General features: G+C 38.4%; 1 protein-coding gene across 2 annotated transcripts in view; it reads left to right on the plus strand.

The window, feature by feature from the left end:
- The first annotated feature begins 474 nt into the window (after positions 1 to 474).
- LOC132092509 (mitogen-activated protein kinase kinase kinase 7-like) overlaps positions 475 to 16,785 on the plus strand; it is a 21,904-nt gene continuing 5,593 nt past the window's right edge. Inside the window, exons 1-12 of one of the 2 annotated variants that reach the window (XM_059498765.1) lie at positions 475 to 1,198; positions 1,576 to 1,686; positions 1,823 to 1,888; positions 2,024 to 2,069; positions 2,671 to 2,809; positions 10,886 to 11,014; positions 12,152 to 12,276; positions 13,095 to 13,225; positions 13,320 to 13,401; positions 14,761 to 14,867; positions 14,956 to 15,106; positions 15,735 to 15,815. In XM_059498765.1, the coding sequence (XP_059354748.1) occupies positions 1,103 to 1,198; positions 1,576 to 1,686; positions 1,823 to 1,888; positions 2,024 to 2,069; positions 2,671 to 2,809; positions 10,886 to 11,014; positions 12,152 to 12,276; positions 13,095 to 13,225; positions 13,320 to 13,401; positions 14,761 to 14,867; positions 14,956 to 15,106; positions 15,735 to 15,815 (1,264 nt within the window). In that variant the 5' untranslated portion in view covers positions 475 to 1,102. The remainder of the gene's footprint in view (positions 1,199 to 1,575; positions 1,687 to 1,822; positions 1,889 to 2,023; positions 2,070 to 2,670; positions 2,810 to 10,885; positions 11,015 to 12,151; positions 12,277 to 13,094; positions 13,226 to 13,319; positions 13,402 to 14,760; positions 14,868 to 14,955; positions 15,107 to 15,734; positions 15,816 to 16,785) is intronic. The other variant, XM_059498766.1, reaches the window with a different exon arrangement.

A 16,785-nucleotide genomic window follows, 5' to 3' on the forward strand; every position in this document is an offset into this window, starting at 1 on the left:
ATTTTCTGTCACAACCCTGACATTTCATCTTTGTCACATTATATTCGATAATTTCCAACATTTGGTCAACAGTCATTAGACAACTGTGGTGACAATGGAGCTGAAAATCAGTTTGGAAATGCATTCCTTCATTTAAGTAAATTCTACATAGGTGTATTGAATGTTGAACATATTAATACATATATGAATAAATACATATACACCGCAGAGTATAAATACATATAAAGTTCTTAAATAAGAAATGTATTTCATATTTTTGTAGGCCTCCATACGTTACCTGGTGCAGTAAAGATGCTACTCGGTGATTAAATGTATCATTTTTTTTTCTTCTCATTAGAAATACACCTCCAGATAAATAATACAACAAGGCGAATGCCCCGTTATAACGACTGGAAATAATTCTGGCCTTGCTTGACTCCAATCTTGGAGACATTTCAGTTGGCATTGACTAGAGGGGGCACAATACAGAGAGCGCACACTTCCTGGAGCTCAAACAAGCTCCGCAGAAAACAAGAAAAACAAACGAGCCCATGGAGGCGAGAGCTGGAAAGTTCTAGCCCCGCGTCCGATGGCTCGGATGGTTTGTCCTGGTTAATGGGACACGGAAAAGCAGGTTTTACTGAGCGGTATTTTCGGGTACATAGAAAGGCCGATGCGCGGAGCGAGCGTTGCGCGGAGGGGAGATCCATCGACCGGACCAGCGCGAGCCAACAAGCGGCCTAGCGCTAACACACAACAAGCCAGCGCTTTTATGTTGATGGGATACCCTTAAGTGTACTTCACAGAGACTCCAGGGCGTATTCCCCTTATGAATGAAAACATTTTTCCGTCGTTTGTCATGTCTGGCATACTTTAATCTGGTTTGGAGCCTAGTAGCCGCTTGGCTAACGGATTAGATTGACAGGTTAGCTCGTTAGCCGCTAAACAAGTTTTTAAAGTGACTTATCATACACGTATGTCTGTGTAATGCAGACCGTGTCGAGGGAAGAGCTTCAGCTTCCGTTTTTATTCTGAAACCATTCGGTTGTGAAGTCTGCAGAGTTTTTGGGACTATAAAGTCTGTTGTTTGTGTGTTAATGACTAGCTGGCTAACGAGCTAGCGATGTCAATGTTCTCCGCCGAAATGCTGGAAACAACAACACCTAACGTTATGTACCCGTTTGAGGAGATAGACTATCCTGATATTGAGGTGGAGGAGGTGAGTGGCATGATAAGCAGGTGACGGAGTTAATAAACCCACTGACAGGAGCGTGGAAATGCCCTACAAACATTCTCGTGATAGCTAATACTATCAGTGTGATGTTTGACATTATATCTCAGTAACGTTAAACATAACCTAATTTTTGTTTTACATAGTCTCTGTTAAAGCATGCTGTTTTTGAAGTACTGATACATGTCTTTGTAGTTTGATTAATGAAACACCTTTACATCGTTCTAGGTGTCATTCTGTGTTGTGTTCTCCTATAGACTCTTGAGTTGTGCTAGAGTTGTTTTGAAATGTTCTGCACTGCTGTGAGATTGTCAGTGTGTGCTTTCTTTTGGTGTGTGATGTTCTTTTACACATGTGTTGCATAGGTGGTTGGCAGAGGGGCATTTGGTGTTGTGTGCAAGGCCAAGTGGAAAGGCAGAGATGTGGCCATCAAGACAATAGAAAGTGAATCGGAGAGAAATGCCTTCTTTGTTGAGGTACTATAGTATTCTGTTTCACTTGTTCACGTTAGTAACTATAGTCAGAAACAATAAATTGTGCATAAACAGACATTTGGTCTGTTTTGTTTCAAAAAAGCATTTGATTGAGTCTTCTCCATTCTCTCTGCTCCAGCTTCGTCAGTTGTCCCGTGTAAATCATCCCAACATTGTAAAGCTGTATGGTTCCTGCAGTAACCCTGTAAGTCTTGACAACATGTTGGGATTTGGTAGATTTTGATCATGAAACTTGATGTTGAAGTGTTTGCCATGGTCAAACTTTTTTTTCTTGTGAAAAAAAACAACTTGTAACAAGGTTAATGATCTTTTACTGCAGGTATGTCTGGTGATGGAATATGCAGAGGGGGGTTCATTGTATAATGGTAAGTATTTAGAAAATTACATTACAACACTTTATTCACACATTAACACTAACAAGATCTTTTGAAAATGTGCACACAATTATTCATATCAAAATTGGCTAAGAAGGGTAGTAAATCTTTTTCTAAGGTTCTAAAATCCTTTGTGATACAACAGAAGAAGAAAAAACATTAATCTACAATGATCTGAATCATACTAGGGGGACTTGGCAAACACTTTTTGACTTATTAAACATCATGCATCCAGTTGTTGTCAGATCATATTTGGTTTGTTCTTTTGTAGATTAGAATTCATTTACAATGATGTGTAAAATGATTTGGTGTTTATATACAAATTTGCATAGGCTCTCAAATAATCACAACAGGTTCCAATATGCAGTATTTTTTTGTGGTACAATTTTACATGTTGTTTGATTCCGTGGCCCTTTACAATAAACGTTAACAACCAGTTGGTTTGAAATTGCTTCTTAACCCTGGGTTTATAGTAATAGCAAGTGCTAAAGTTCTTCTGGGTTTCCAAGCACACGAGGCTGTTCCACAAGTGAGTGAGTGATCTCTTTAGCATGTATATGTGCTTGTGTTTATGACTGTTCTGTGTCGACAGTGCTGCACGGTGCAGAGCCTCTTCCTCACTACACTGCATCTCACGCCATGAGCTGGTGCCTGCAGTGTTCTCAGGGGGTCTCGTATCTCCACGGCATGAAACCAAAGGCTCTCATTCACAGGGACCTCAAACCTCCCAAGTATGCACCTCCATCATTTCTCTCTCACTACACTGCCTTGCATAATGTCACTGATAACTATTTTCAGTCCTTTTTCCCCTCACCCATGTGATTTTTACAGTTAGTCCTTGTCATGTAAGTTCTCCCTGTCCATTAAGGCTGGGCGATATGGAGCAAAAAATATATCTCGATATATTTTGCTGTATCTCGATATACGATATATATCTCGATATCATTACAGGAAAAATAACCCCCCTAGAACTACTGCAAAAACAAATATGCCAAATATTACATGTTTAGGGCCCTATGAAACGTTTTATTTTTTCTTCACCATATGTTTTTTTGTGTATGTGTAATTATTTAAATGCATAAAAACAACTTAATTATTATTTAAAAATTCTACACAAATTCTTACAATAGCCTTATGTGAAATGTTTTTTCCCTTCAGAAATTCTGTGTATTTACATTTTTCTGGTTATCAAATGAAGGCATAAAACATTCATTTAATTTATCTATGAATTATTTAAAATTAAGCAAACTTTATTTTTTGGTAAACAAAGGGGATTTACTATTAAAAATAAAACATGGAAGAAATGTTGTGTGATTATTCCTTTAAAAATTGTTCGTTTCTTTTTAATAGTAGTAGTAGTGGGCTATGTACATTCTGCTGAACAATAGTAATAGATTTCTGGCAAATACTTTTATTTTGACGAATCGTTACAGTTCTGTGTATGTGATACTACAGTCTATGATGTGATATATGCCCGCTAGTTTTACTCAAATCAAACGGTCAGATGCTCATGAAGTGACTCTCAGAGCAGTTCTGGAGATGTTCTTCATGTGTTTACGTCCTGATTTAGTGAGATGACAGAAGCTGAAATCACCGCGAGCGTCACGCGCGCTTCCGTGTGTTTAATGAATGAAGACGCGCTTCTGCTCCATTCATTAACACAGACACGCAGGATTCATATTTAAATAGTCCTTTACGGCTTAATATTTGCAGATATTAGTCCATATCGCGATTTGATGTAAGTGCAATGACCTACGTTTGATTAATTCATTCAAAATCTGACAAATTCGGTGCCATTCCGTGTTAAACTGTAAATTCCGTTTTTATGATTCCCTCCACGTTTTCTGCATCGTGGAAATCATTGGGCCATACAGTAGACATCTGCCTGCTGTTCGCCCGATGTCTGAAAACCGAAGTATCTCCATAAAATGGAGCCAGTTGTCCTTTTTTTTTGAGACTTTTTTTTAGACTAGTTCTCTACACGCGAGGGGAGAGGGGACAAAAGCAAGGAGGCGGGGGGCGACGAGCGGGGGCGAGCACAGCACAGAGAAGGCCAACAAGCAAAGTGGCGGAATCAGAATTAAATATAAACAATATATCGATATATACGATATGCCAAAATCCATATCGTGTTTAAAAATATCTCGATATATTTTAAATATCGCGATATCGCCCACCCCTACTGTCCATAAAGATTTGTTTTTGCTTTTTTTCAAAGACAACGGGTCTTAAACGCACCTGATGACTTTGAGTCTTGCCTGACTCCTTATGATCAAATCACCTGAGATTAATACCAGGCGTAAACAGACCATTTGTTTTCACTCTACATGTGTTACTGGATCATTCAGGGCTGCCATTAATCATAAATGCTGTCCGGTCCAGGTGTATTGTGTGTTCTGGAGTCTTACGCTGCATCACTTACATCATGGTGTTGTCCAGGCAAGGGCTGGTTATTTATGAGGCTCTGATTGAAAAAAGCCCTGGCAGCACAACATGGAAATGGTCAGCTGGCTTCTCTCCCAGACACTGAGAATGAAGTTCTCGAGAAGAACTGGGTTATTACTAAAATTTGATATATTACAGATCACTAAAGCTGGCATCAAACACCCATGAACCATTCAGAAGTGCTTAAACTGCATTTAATAGTACTAAAGCGCAGTTTGTGACTTGATAACTGCCATCTGTACACCTCCATTTCGATTCAGAATATTGCAGCAGTTTCAGTTGAAGTGTACTTTAAAAATATGTGCTTAATGTCTGTTCTCAAGCTAAAACTGTTGATTAAGAATCAAGGCACAAACACACCTTTCTACTTTCTCTTCTCTTTAACCCTTAAGACATATACTATTGTTCAAACATTTTGGGGTCTGAATAATTTATTTATATATTTAAATCAGTACTTTTGTTTACCAAGGATGCATTCAGTTGATCAAAAGTGACCGTAAAGACAATTATAATGTTACAATAGATTTATTCCAAATAATTGCTGTTCTTTCAATCGTTCTAGTCAACTGAAAAAAGATTTTAAAAAAAGTTTCTTGAACACAAAATCCTGTGATGCTAATGATTAGAGTAATAACTGCTGAAAATCACAGGAATAAGAGAGAAATAAATTACCAAAAAATATATGTTCAATATACAGTACAGACCAAAAGTTTGGACACACCTCATTCAAAGAGTTTTGTTTATTTTCATGACTATGCAAATTGTAGATTCACACTGAAGGCATCAAAACTATGAATTAACACATGTGGAATTATATACATAACAAAAAAAAGTGTGAAACAACTGAAAATATGTCATTCTAGGTTCTTCAAAGTAGCCACCTTTTGCTTTGATTACTGCTTTGCACACTCTTGTCATTCTCTTGATGAGCTTCAAGAGGTAGTCACCTGAAATGGTCTTCCAACAGTCTTGAAGGAGTTCCCCGAGATGCTTAGCACTTGTTGGCCCTTTTGCCTTCTGTCTGCGGTCCAGCTCACCCCAAACCATCTCGATTGGGTTCAGGTCCGGTGACTGTGGAGGCCAGGTCATCTGGCGCAGCACCCCATCACTCTCCTTCTTGGTCAAATAGCCCTTACACAGCCTGGAGGTGTGTTTGGGGTCATTGTCCTGTTGAAAAATAAATGGTCCAACTAAATGCAAACCGGATGCAATAGCATGCCGCTGCAAGATGCTGTGGTTGCCATGCTGGTTCAGTATGCCTTCAATTTTGAATAAATCCCCAACAGTGTCACCAGCAAAGCACCCCCACACAATCACACCTCCTCCTCCATGCTTCACGGTGGGAACCAGGCATGTAGAGTCAATCCGTTCACCTTTTCTGCGTCGCACAAAGACACGGTGGTTGGAACCAAAGATCTCAAATTTGGACTCACCAGACCAAAGCACAGATTTCCACTGGTCTAATGTCCATTCCTTGTGTTCTTTAGCCCAAACAAGTCTCTTCTGCTTGTTGCCTTTCTTTAGCAGTGGTTTCCTAGCAGATATTCTACCAAGAAGGCCTGATTCACACAGTCTCCTCTTAACAGTTGTTCTAGAGATGTGTCTGCTGCTAGAACTCCGTGTGCCATTGACCTGGTCTCTAATCTGAGCTGCTGTTAACCTGCGATTTCTGAGGCTGGTGACTCGGATTAACTTATCCTCCGCAGCAGAGGTGACTCTTGGTCTTCCTTTCCTGGGGCGGGTCCGCATGTGAGTCAGTTTCTTTGTAGCGCTTGATGGTTTTTGTGACTGCACTTGGGGACACTTTCAAAGTTTTTCCAATTTTTCGGACTGACTGACCTTCATTTCTTAAAGTCATGATGGCCACTTGTTTTCCTGTACTTAGCTGCTTTTTTCTTGCCATAATACAAATTCTAACAGTCTATTCAGTAGGACTATCAGCTGTGTATCCACCTGACTTCTGCACAACACAACTGATGGTTCCAACCCCATTTATAAGGCAAGAAATCACACTTATTAAACCTGACAGGGCACACCTGTGAAGTGAAAACCATTTCAGGTGACTCCCTCTTGAAGCTCATCAAGAGAATGCCAAGAGTGTGCAAAGCAGTAATCAAAGCAAAAGGTGGCTACTTTGAAGAACCTAGAATATGACATATTTTCAGTTGTTTCACACTTTTTTGTTATGTATATAATTCCACATGTGTTAATTCATAGTTTTCAGTGTGACTCTACAATTTTCATAGTCATGAAAATAAAGAAAACTCTTTGAATGAGAAGGTGTGTCCAAACTGTTGGTGGACAATTAAACTTAAAGGCTATGATTTCATGAAATGAAACGGCTTTGCATTCTGCCATTACAGGGGAAACAGTTATATTTCTACCAAACCCTCCACTTGCTGGAAGAGAATGAATGTTTAATTTTAGTACAACTGTTGTTTTGTTCAGAGTTCAGACCAATGCAAAAATCAAACCCATGTTTTTATCCTGCAAACACGCAGAGCTTTAAATGTGAACTGGAGGATCGATAAGAAGACAATGCATTATACAAATCTAAACAGTATAGGGTTGTCCAGTAATATCTTAACTGTTGTTTTAATGATGTGCGATTTGATATTATCGATCATATAGCGAAAAGCAAACAAAACACACCTAAAGAGTGCGCGCATACATTACGTGGTGAAGTCTAGTAGGTTAGAATAGTGCACATGAGCATTTAGAATGCATTCTTCATTGCATGAATCAGTCTTTTAAAATGCATTTAGAATGATCATACAATTCAAGATATAGGGCAGAATATATATATATATTTATATAATTTCATATACAACCCGAATTCCGGAAAAGTTGGGACGTTTTTTAAATTTTAATAAAATGAAAACTAAAGGAATTTCAAATCACATGAGCCAATATTTTATTCACAACAGAACATAGATAACGTAGCAAATGTTTAAACTGAGAAATTTTACACTTTTATCCACTTAATTAGCTCATTTAAAATTTAATGCCTGCTACAGGTCTCAAAAAAGTTGGCACGGGGGCAACAAATGGCTAAAAAAGCAAGCAGTTTTGAAAAGATTCAGCTGGGAGAACATCTAGTGATTAATTAAGTTAATTGATATCAGGTCTGTAACATGATTAGCTATAAAAGCTTTGTCTTAGAGAAGCAGAGTCTCTCAGAAGTAAAGATGGGCAGAGGCTCTCCAATCTTTCAAAAACTGCGTAAAAAAATTGTGGAAAACTTTAAAAACAATGTTCCTCAAAGTCAAATTGCAAAGGCTTTGCAAATCTCATCATCTACAGTGCATAACATCATCAAAAGATTCAGAGAAACTGGAGAAATCTCTGTGCGTAAGGGACAAGGCCGGAGACCTTTATTGGATGCCCGTGGTCTTCGGGCTCTCAGACGACACTGCATCACTCATCGGCATGATTGTGTCAATGACATTACTAAATGGGCCCAGGAATACTTTCAGAAACCACTGTCGGTAAACACAATCCGCCGTGCCATCAGCAGATTGCCAACTAAAGCTCTATCATGCAAAAAGGAAGCCATATGTGAACATGGTCCAGAAGCGCCGTCGTGTCCTGTGGGCCAAGGCTCATTTAAAATGGACTATTTCAAAGTGGAATAGTGTTTTATGGTCAGACGAGTCCAAATTTGACATTCTTGTTGGAAATCACGTACGCCGTGTCCTCCGGGCTAAAGAGGAGGGAGACCTTCCAGCATGTTATCAGCGTTCAGTTCAAAAGCCAGCATCTCTGATGGTATGGGGGTGCATAAGTGCATACGGTATGGGCAGCTTGCATGTTTTGGAAGGCTCTGTGAATGCTGAAAGGTATATAAAGGTTTTAGAGCAACATATGCTTCCCTCCAAACAACGTCTATTTCAGGGAAGGCCTTGTTTATTTCAGCAGGACAATGCAAAACCACATACTACAGCTATAACAACAGCATGGCTTCGTCGTAGAAGAGTCCGGGTGCTAACCTGGCCTGCCTGCAGTCCAGATCTTTCACCTATAGAGAACATTTGGGGCATCATTAAACGAAAAATACGTCAAAGACGACCACGAACTCTTCAGCAGCTGGAAATCTATATAAGGCAAGAATGGGACCAAATTCCAACAGCAAAACTCCAGCAACTCATAGCCTCAATGCCCAGACGTCTTCAAACTGTTTTGAAAAGAAAAGGAGATGCTACGCCATGGTAAACATGCCCCGTCCCAACTATTTTGAGACCTGTAGCAGAAATCAAAATTGAAATAAGCTCATTTTGTGCATAAAATTTAAACTTTCTCAGTTTAAACATTTGCTATGTTATCTATGTTCTATTGTGAATAAAATATTGGCTCATGTGATTTGAAAGTCTTTTAGTTTTCATTTTATTAAAATTTAAAAAACGTCCCAATTTTCCGGAATTCGGGTTGTAGTTAATATCACAAGAGGAGTGCCATTTTATTTCCAAAAGCAAGCATGATTACAAATGTGATATTGATTTTATACAACATTTCAATAAACAAGTTAATAATAAGAGTCTTATGTTTTAGACACCTTATTTCCTGTTTTTGCTCTATTTCTTCAACAAAAATCATTCCAAACAGCAACAGCAGTGTTTGCGTCTCTAAGCAACATGATGTTTGTTTTATTCCTGAATGAATCAACCATTTAAATAATTCAGTTCAATCACAATGACTTACTTAACAGTGACTATTTGCCACCTACTGGCAGTTTAAATTTCACATTTATGGTACCTTTTCATTTTTTTTATAATTTCAAACATCAGTTTTCAATGTTTTATGTTTAAAATATTAAATCATTAGTCAATTATTTATAATTGCAGGTTAAAGTATGTAATGTCCCTCAGAGCTTCATTAAACAGTGTGTAAATGCATCTAAATTACATTTCTAATGCAGCCTCTGTTTCCTTTGCATTGCAAAGATCAGTTTTGCTGATACTGATTTAATTTGCTAGGTAACAGCCCAAATGCAGGAATGTGACTCAAATGATGGTGGACACTTCTAGAAAAAAATGGTTTCAATTAATGTAATAATATTTCTTACTCATTCATCTTCTTTTTTTTTATTATTCTTCAGTTGTCTTTATTACCATTTTCCAACAGTTTTATACAAATCACTTACATGTATAAAATGTGTATATGTATGAATGTAAACAGAAAAAAAAACAAAAAAAACACACAAAGCAAAATTCCTGCACGCACTTGAAGTATTCAAGAATAAAAAAAATATCAAATCAGGCAATAGGAGGGTCGTCCAAATTTACTTGTTATAATAATTAATAAAAGGTTGCCAAATTGAGTAAAATGTTTTTTCTATATTCCTTAAAGAATATTTATTTTTTTCCAATTGTAAATATTGCATTACGCATCTAAGAAGGTTTTGATTAGTAGGAGGAATTTTATTTTTCCAGTTTAGTAAAATTAGACGTCTGGCTAGCAGCGTCACAAAACATTAATTTGTGAGCTGTTCAAATGTATTTCTATAGGTACAACACCAAATAGTGACATTACTGGATCTGCTGGAAGTCTAACATTAAAAATTGTTGACAAAGTCTCAATTATTTTAGACCAATAGAGGGTAATGTGGGGACAGTTCCAAAATGTATGTGCCAATGAAGCAGGGGCATAGCCACAACGTTCACAAGAGGCGTCCACTCCTGGAAATATCCTGGACAGTCTTTGTTTGGAAAGGTGCAATCGGTGCAGGATTTTAAACTGCAGCAGACCGTGTCTGATACAAACTGAAGAGGAGTGGACCCGCTCTTGAGCTTCGATCCATTGGTCGTCTGTGATGTTTATTCCTAAGTCTTCACTCCAAGCATCCTTTATATAGTCAAGTGTAGTTGTACAATCTATTTGTGAAAGGTAATTATATATTCTAGAAATAGACCCTTTTTTGAGTGGGTTGTTCAATAATACATTGTTCATAGGACATACTTCAGGCTGATTTGGAAAAGAGGGAAATGTTGCTTTAGTAAAGTTGCAAATTTGCAAGTATTTAAAAAAGTCCTTGTTATCAATATTAAATTTATGTATTAATTGTTCAAATGTTGGAAATATTTTGTCACTCATTTATCTTCTTTAAAATGGTTTAAAGGCTGAAATATAAAGTTTGTAATTTTATACAACTTTTTTTTTTTTTTTTTTTTTGTAATTTTGCTGTTTAATATGGTACTATAGACTTTGCACTACCCCAATCATATGCTATTAATTTTATTTGTGCAGGTCTTAAAAAGTCTAAAATTTGAGCTTCAAAATCCTGCAGAAACCATTGATTTCGCTAGATGTTTTTATTCTTCTCGGAGATGTCTCTGCTTATATCTTTTGTATTGTTTTGCTCCTAGTCTTCTCCTGGTTGCTGGAGGTACAGTGCTGAAGATCTGTGACTTTGGGACAGCATGTGACATCCAGACACACATGACTAATAACAAGGGAAGCGCAGCCTGGATGGCCCCAGAGGTGTTTGAAGGCAAGTTTCAGGAACTGGCCAAGAACTTTTTTTCATTTATGTACAGCCATTGGCTTATAAATAGGCTGTTTTTTTTTGTTGTTTTTATGCCAAAACTTACTTGCTGTTCTTTCTTTTAACCTTTTTCCTGTTTCTCATGAATTGACTTCTCATAGGCCATTTCACTCTTCACTATCACTCATACAAATATTTCCCCCAAATCAGGCTTGGTAGATGTTCCTTGTCTAGATGATGGATGAAATCATTATAATTTAATGCATGCATTCGCAATCAACCAGTAATGGGTTTCAATTTTACCAAAACACGTTCAGGGGTACTCAGCTGTCTGGGGGGTCGGAGGAAACAATTAGGAGCAAGTTGTTGTCTTGTTTGTTTGGGGAGGAGCAGAAATCCCTTGTTATTACTCCACTAGCGATGCCAGCTGAGGAGACTCAGCAGAGCTCATTTGCCACACTGACAACAGTATTATCAGAAGAGCAGGGTAAGGCAGTGTAAAGACATACTAGCACGAGGCACTGTAATTTAAGAATAATAAGAGCAGCAATTAAGGTTCTCTGGGGCAGCATGAGAGGAAATTAGCTCATCTGTTCAAAAAGGGCTCCCCCACCCTGGATGGCAGAAAATGAGCTTGTGGGAAATAGCTTTGACTCTTTATGTTGCATGTTACCATTTGCATCAATGTTTTGTTGGGCAGCTTAATGTAATTGTCAACCATACCAAGAATAATACCAGAGGAGCCAGACCCCTTGAAAAAAGTTTATTTAGGTCTATGTTTTATTGTATTTAACATCTATAATTATGTTAAAATTAAATGTTAAATTAATGTAAAGGAAATTTATTTATCAAAGGGCATTTATTAGCATTAAATTTTTGTAACATTATAAATATCTTGACTGCCACGTTTTATCCTTGTTATGCGTCCTTATTTAAGCACTGTAAAAATGTTAATGTAGAAATAATAATTTTCTTTCACAGAAACATTTAAAAACTTTTTTATAGTTTGGTAATTACAGGAATACCCAATAGCTGTGGAGCATGTTAATGTCTTTTTCAGAATAAAGGAAACTAGAATGTGGATCTTAATCAGGAAATTATGAGCATGTGAAGGTAATTGCTGTCTGTATGTGTGTGCTGCAGGCAGTAACTACAGTGAGAAGTGTGACGTGTTCAGTTGGGGTATTATTCTCTGGGAGGTGATCACACGCCGGAAGCCCTTTGATGAAATCGGAGGCCCTGCTTTCCGCATCATGTGGGCTGTGCACCGTGGTAAGTTTCACGTTTGCTTGTTTGTGCCCCATCTAAAGCCTGGTTCACACGGCAGGATAATTAGGCCAATTTTAGCCCCGATTGACACCTTCCGACAATCTTAAGGATGCTCCAATTATCGTAAAATAATCTGATCACATATTCCTGCCGTGTGTGGTGTGTTAAGACTGCTCTCCTCTGCTCGGAAGGACGTCGGGACTGCTTCGATCTCAAATCGGGGATATCCAACATGTTGGATTTATTTGGCCCAATTTCTTCTCGTGTGTGGTGTCCCCCGAGGACAAACGATCACGCAGCCTGTGGACTGTGGCGTGTAGCCAATCAGAAAGCGAGGTGACGAGGCGGCGAGGAAGTACCGGGAAACAAAATCAAAACAGCCGGCGGCATGGCGCACCAGAAAGTCCGGCGGACGTCGGAGATGGAGGACTTTGTCTCCATTTCTTTGACCATTGCCTTTTCTTGTTTTTCTTATGTTTTTGTTCGGTTACAAACAAAGCACAAACTATGGCCACTGCATCCTCTTCGTCCGCCATGATTGTTTACTCTGAAATCACGTTTGATCTCAAGGGATTTTGCGAGATTTCCCGTCTGACCAGGGAGTGCTTGGGAATCAAATCGGTTCGTGTGTGATGTGTTGATTTTGCCGTGTGGCTGCACACCACACACTGTACGACCAAAACTGTTAGACCCGTGATATTTTATCGCCGTGTGTTGGGTCTCTCAGGTTTGGAAAATCGGCCGACAATTTTAAAATCGTCCCGTGTGAACCAGGCTTAAGACTCTTTTTATTCAAGCTTTAATCATCTTTTTTTCTGTAGGCACGCGTCCACCTCTCATTAAGAACCTACCGAAGCCCTTAGAGAGTTTGATGACTCGTTGCTGGTCCAAAGACCCATCGCAGCGGCCTTCCATGGAGGAGATAGTGAAGATTATGAGCCACCTTATGAGGGTAACACCACACCGGCAGCATGCTTGGCAAATCATCCCAATGTTCCTGGCTGTCTATTCTGCCTCTTCAGTCTGATCCCTCTCTCCCCCTCTAGTATTTCCCAGGATCAGAAGAGCCTCTTCAGTACCCTTATCAGTATTCAGATGAAGGCCAGAGTAACTCTGCTGCCAGCACAGGTACGGAATAGCACAATAGGCTTGAATAATAGATACTTGTTAATGGATATTTAATTTGATTTGATTTTGATTTCAAATAATTTTCTGATGGTGCGGTTGAGAAAACGAATGGTTTAGATGCTTTGACTAAATTCTTCCATACTGTTAGACTATCGGTCAAAAGTCTGAGGTCAGTAAGATTTTATGTTTGAAAATACATATATTTAACAAGGATTATAACAAATAGATCAAAAGTGACAGTAAAAGCTTTTCTAAAAGATTTTTATTTCAAATGAATGCTGTTTTTTTTTTTTTGTATTCAAAGAATTCTGAAAAGCGTATCAGTTTCTACAGAAATATTAAGCATTACAACTATTTTCCGATATTTCTAGAGCACCAAATTAGCATTTTAGAATGATTTCTGAAGGTCAGTGTGACACTAAAAGACTAGAATAATGGCTGCTTAAATAAATTCTTCAATATATTAAAATAGAAAGTTATTTTAAATTGTAATAATATTTCATAGTATTTTGTTCTTTTTTGTCAAATTAAGCATGAGAGACTACTTTAAACAAAATAAAAAAAAAACATCTTACTGCCATGAAACTTTTTAACTACAGCGTATATAGACGGTTTCATCGGGTGCACGCGCCTGGCCCTAAATTAACTTCCGGTCTGTGTTGTGTATATCGGTCTGGCTGCAGTGCCTTCTACAAACACAGTTAAAGTCAAGGTGATGAGTAGACTGAAGTTGGGCTCAGGTGGTTGTGCTTCGGGATGTGTTTCCCATACATTTATTTATTTTTGGAGACTTGCCACGATTTTAAAACGGATCGATTTTCAAAAAAGCTTCGTTGAATAAACATGAGTAACGTTACGTACTGCACGTTTAATAATAATAATTCCTTACATTTATATGTTTAAATATCAAAACGAGGCACGGGTATTTTTATATCATTATTTCTGAAGGAAGACTTGCATGTTATATGCCTGATAAAGCAGCGTTTGTGAGCCTAGCTCTGCTTTGTTTACAGCTGTTACTGGGGAAACCTCTATTTCTCGCGCTTTATGCATCTCCTGCTCGGAAATAATTAATTTGCATTTTCATTAAGTCCACCTGATTTACGCAGCAAACATATTTTGTTTGTTATCAAAAAAAATATCTACTCTAGAGGGACTTGGCTGTTGTTATTGATTCTATTTGGAAGTCTACCGGAAGTTAAGTTAGGGCCACAAAAGCGCGCATGCGCAGTAAATGTTTGTTTATGTTGTTACCGTTGAAACCTATAGGAAAGTTTTTTAATTTTTGGATAATTTTACAAGGGTACTGAAGTCACACATAAAGTTTGTAAATTTAAATAACACATCTCTCTTATCCAGGCTCATATTTAGACTACACATGTACCAGCAACAGGAACGATATCAACATGGAGCGCACCAACTCCCCTGGCAGCAACGACACCATCAAGTTTCCATATAAACAAAAGGTAACAGATCTGTAGTCTACATTACCAGACAAAGACAGTGTCCTCTAAGAAAGCTCAAAAATGGAATTTATATTTGTGTATGTTTCAGGGCGACCCATTAAGACCTGGTCCCCCTCTCTCCAGAGGGGGCAGTGTAGAGAGTCTTTCTGGCAGGCCGCAATTTCTGGCTTCCTCCGACAGCAAACGAATGAGCACCGATCTCTCCGAACTGGAGCACAGATTGCCCTTTGCTCCCGCAGGTAACTTGACTCCTCAGTGCTGAATTTTCTTATCTTCCCAGAAATTCATTTAGAGACTGTGACCATTTATATTTCATACATAGAACTCCGTTTTATTTAGATTCATTAATGTGGAGTTTTTTTCTCTCTCTCTTTTGCAGTAGACACAAATATTGATGTATTTGTAAACTCCACACCTTTCTATTCCTGTTACCAATTTTGTCCTCAGGTTGACATGTTAATAAAGAACACACACCACTAACAGTGTCCCTTTTATAGACATTGACCTCACGTTTCTGTATTTACACTGGCTGAATAGTGCATACACTAGTACCTAGTGTTCTGCTGACCTCAGCCAGTGCGCCCAAACGCACATCAGACACAAAGAGCTGTATGGCATCTCCATTCATCCTTTGATCTGTCCTTATGCAGTCACTCATTCCAGCAGGCTTCCTGCCTCTGCACGGATGTATGTGTTTTGTGTATGTGTGTTGCATGTATGTTCTAATGTAGCTGAAGAATGGAGCAACATCCCTTACCCAGTCTGCTTTGCTGGCTGCACTACTGTCTCTCTCTGTCTCAGTACATACATTGTCTGCATGCCTGTGTTCGTCGCTACATGCGCGTGTCTGTATGTGTGTTTTTGCAGCACGTCCACAATTTAAGCGAGGTCACCGTAAAACAGCATCACATGGCACCATTCTGGACATTCCCAAGATCATCGTCACAGGTACCGGGAGTCCAGGGGATCCCAGCAAACAGCTTCTAATCAGAGAAGGGCGTCATGTGACGCACAAGCACGCATTGGTTGTTACTTCAGAACGTCTCATATCCTCCGTCACCCTGACTTAGTGGAAAAGACTAGAAAAGATGTTAAAGAACATTAACGGATGATCCTTATCCAAGCATTTTTCATGGAAAATGTATCAAATAAATACCACAGATACTCCAAAAAGAGCAAATAAGACCATTAACCCAGAGTGTGCAGTAGAGGTGTGTGCCAAAAAATTTCAAATCAGTATTAAAAAAAAAAAAAAAAAACAATGCATCGAAACATTATTTATGCATTTGTAACTGCAGATTAAATGCATCCATGTCCTGCATTACACATTCTTGTGCTTCTCAGATGCAGCTTCTGTGCCACCTCTGCATTGCAAACACAAATATTTTGTTGATACTGATTTCCTTTGATTGGTAACAGCCCCATAGTGTCTTACTATTTTAATTCATTGATTAAATTTGACACAAAGGATAATGTATACATTTAATAAGGTTTGAAAAAAAATGGCCTTATAAAGGTAAAAATCTATGTAAACGTAAAAGTTGATTTATGTTACTCCTGCACAGCGTAGAATATGAAGAATATCAAAAGCAGTCCTAAACCTGCTAAGGTACCAGCACAATAAACCTCTCAGCAAAACATTGTCTAACCATCGTTATCAACAAAATTCCAAAAAATTTCGAGATATCATTTGTCATTATTGCACACCCCTAGTGTGCTGTGTCAAACATCAGTTTATAAATATCCAGAATTAATTGTTATTCTGTGGTCAATTAGTAGCATTGTGAAACGTGAAGAAAGATAACCCAGGACACTGTTAACTTGTTCAAGTGTGAAAGCCCTTTTGTGAGTGCAGTCTATGCAGTCGTTACACCTGCTCTAAATGATTATTAGATTAGTGTTTGATTCTCGGTGTCCT

The sequence above is a fragment of the Carassius carassius genome, chromosome 18 (genome assembly GCF_963082965.1).
Source record: "Carassius carassius chromosome 18, fCarCar2.1, whole genome shotgun sequence".
In the NCBI taxonomy this organism is placed as follows: domain Eukaryota; kingdom Metazoa; phylum Chordata; class Actinopteri; order Cypriniformes; family Cyprinidae; genus Carassius; species Carassius carassius.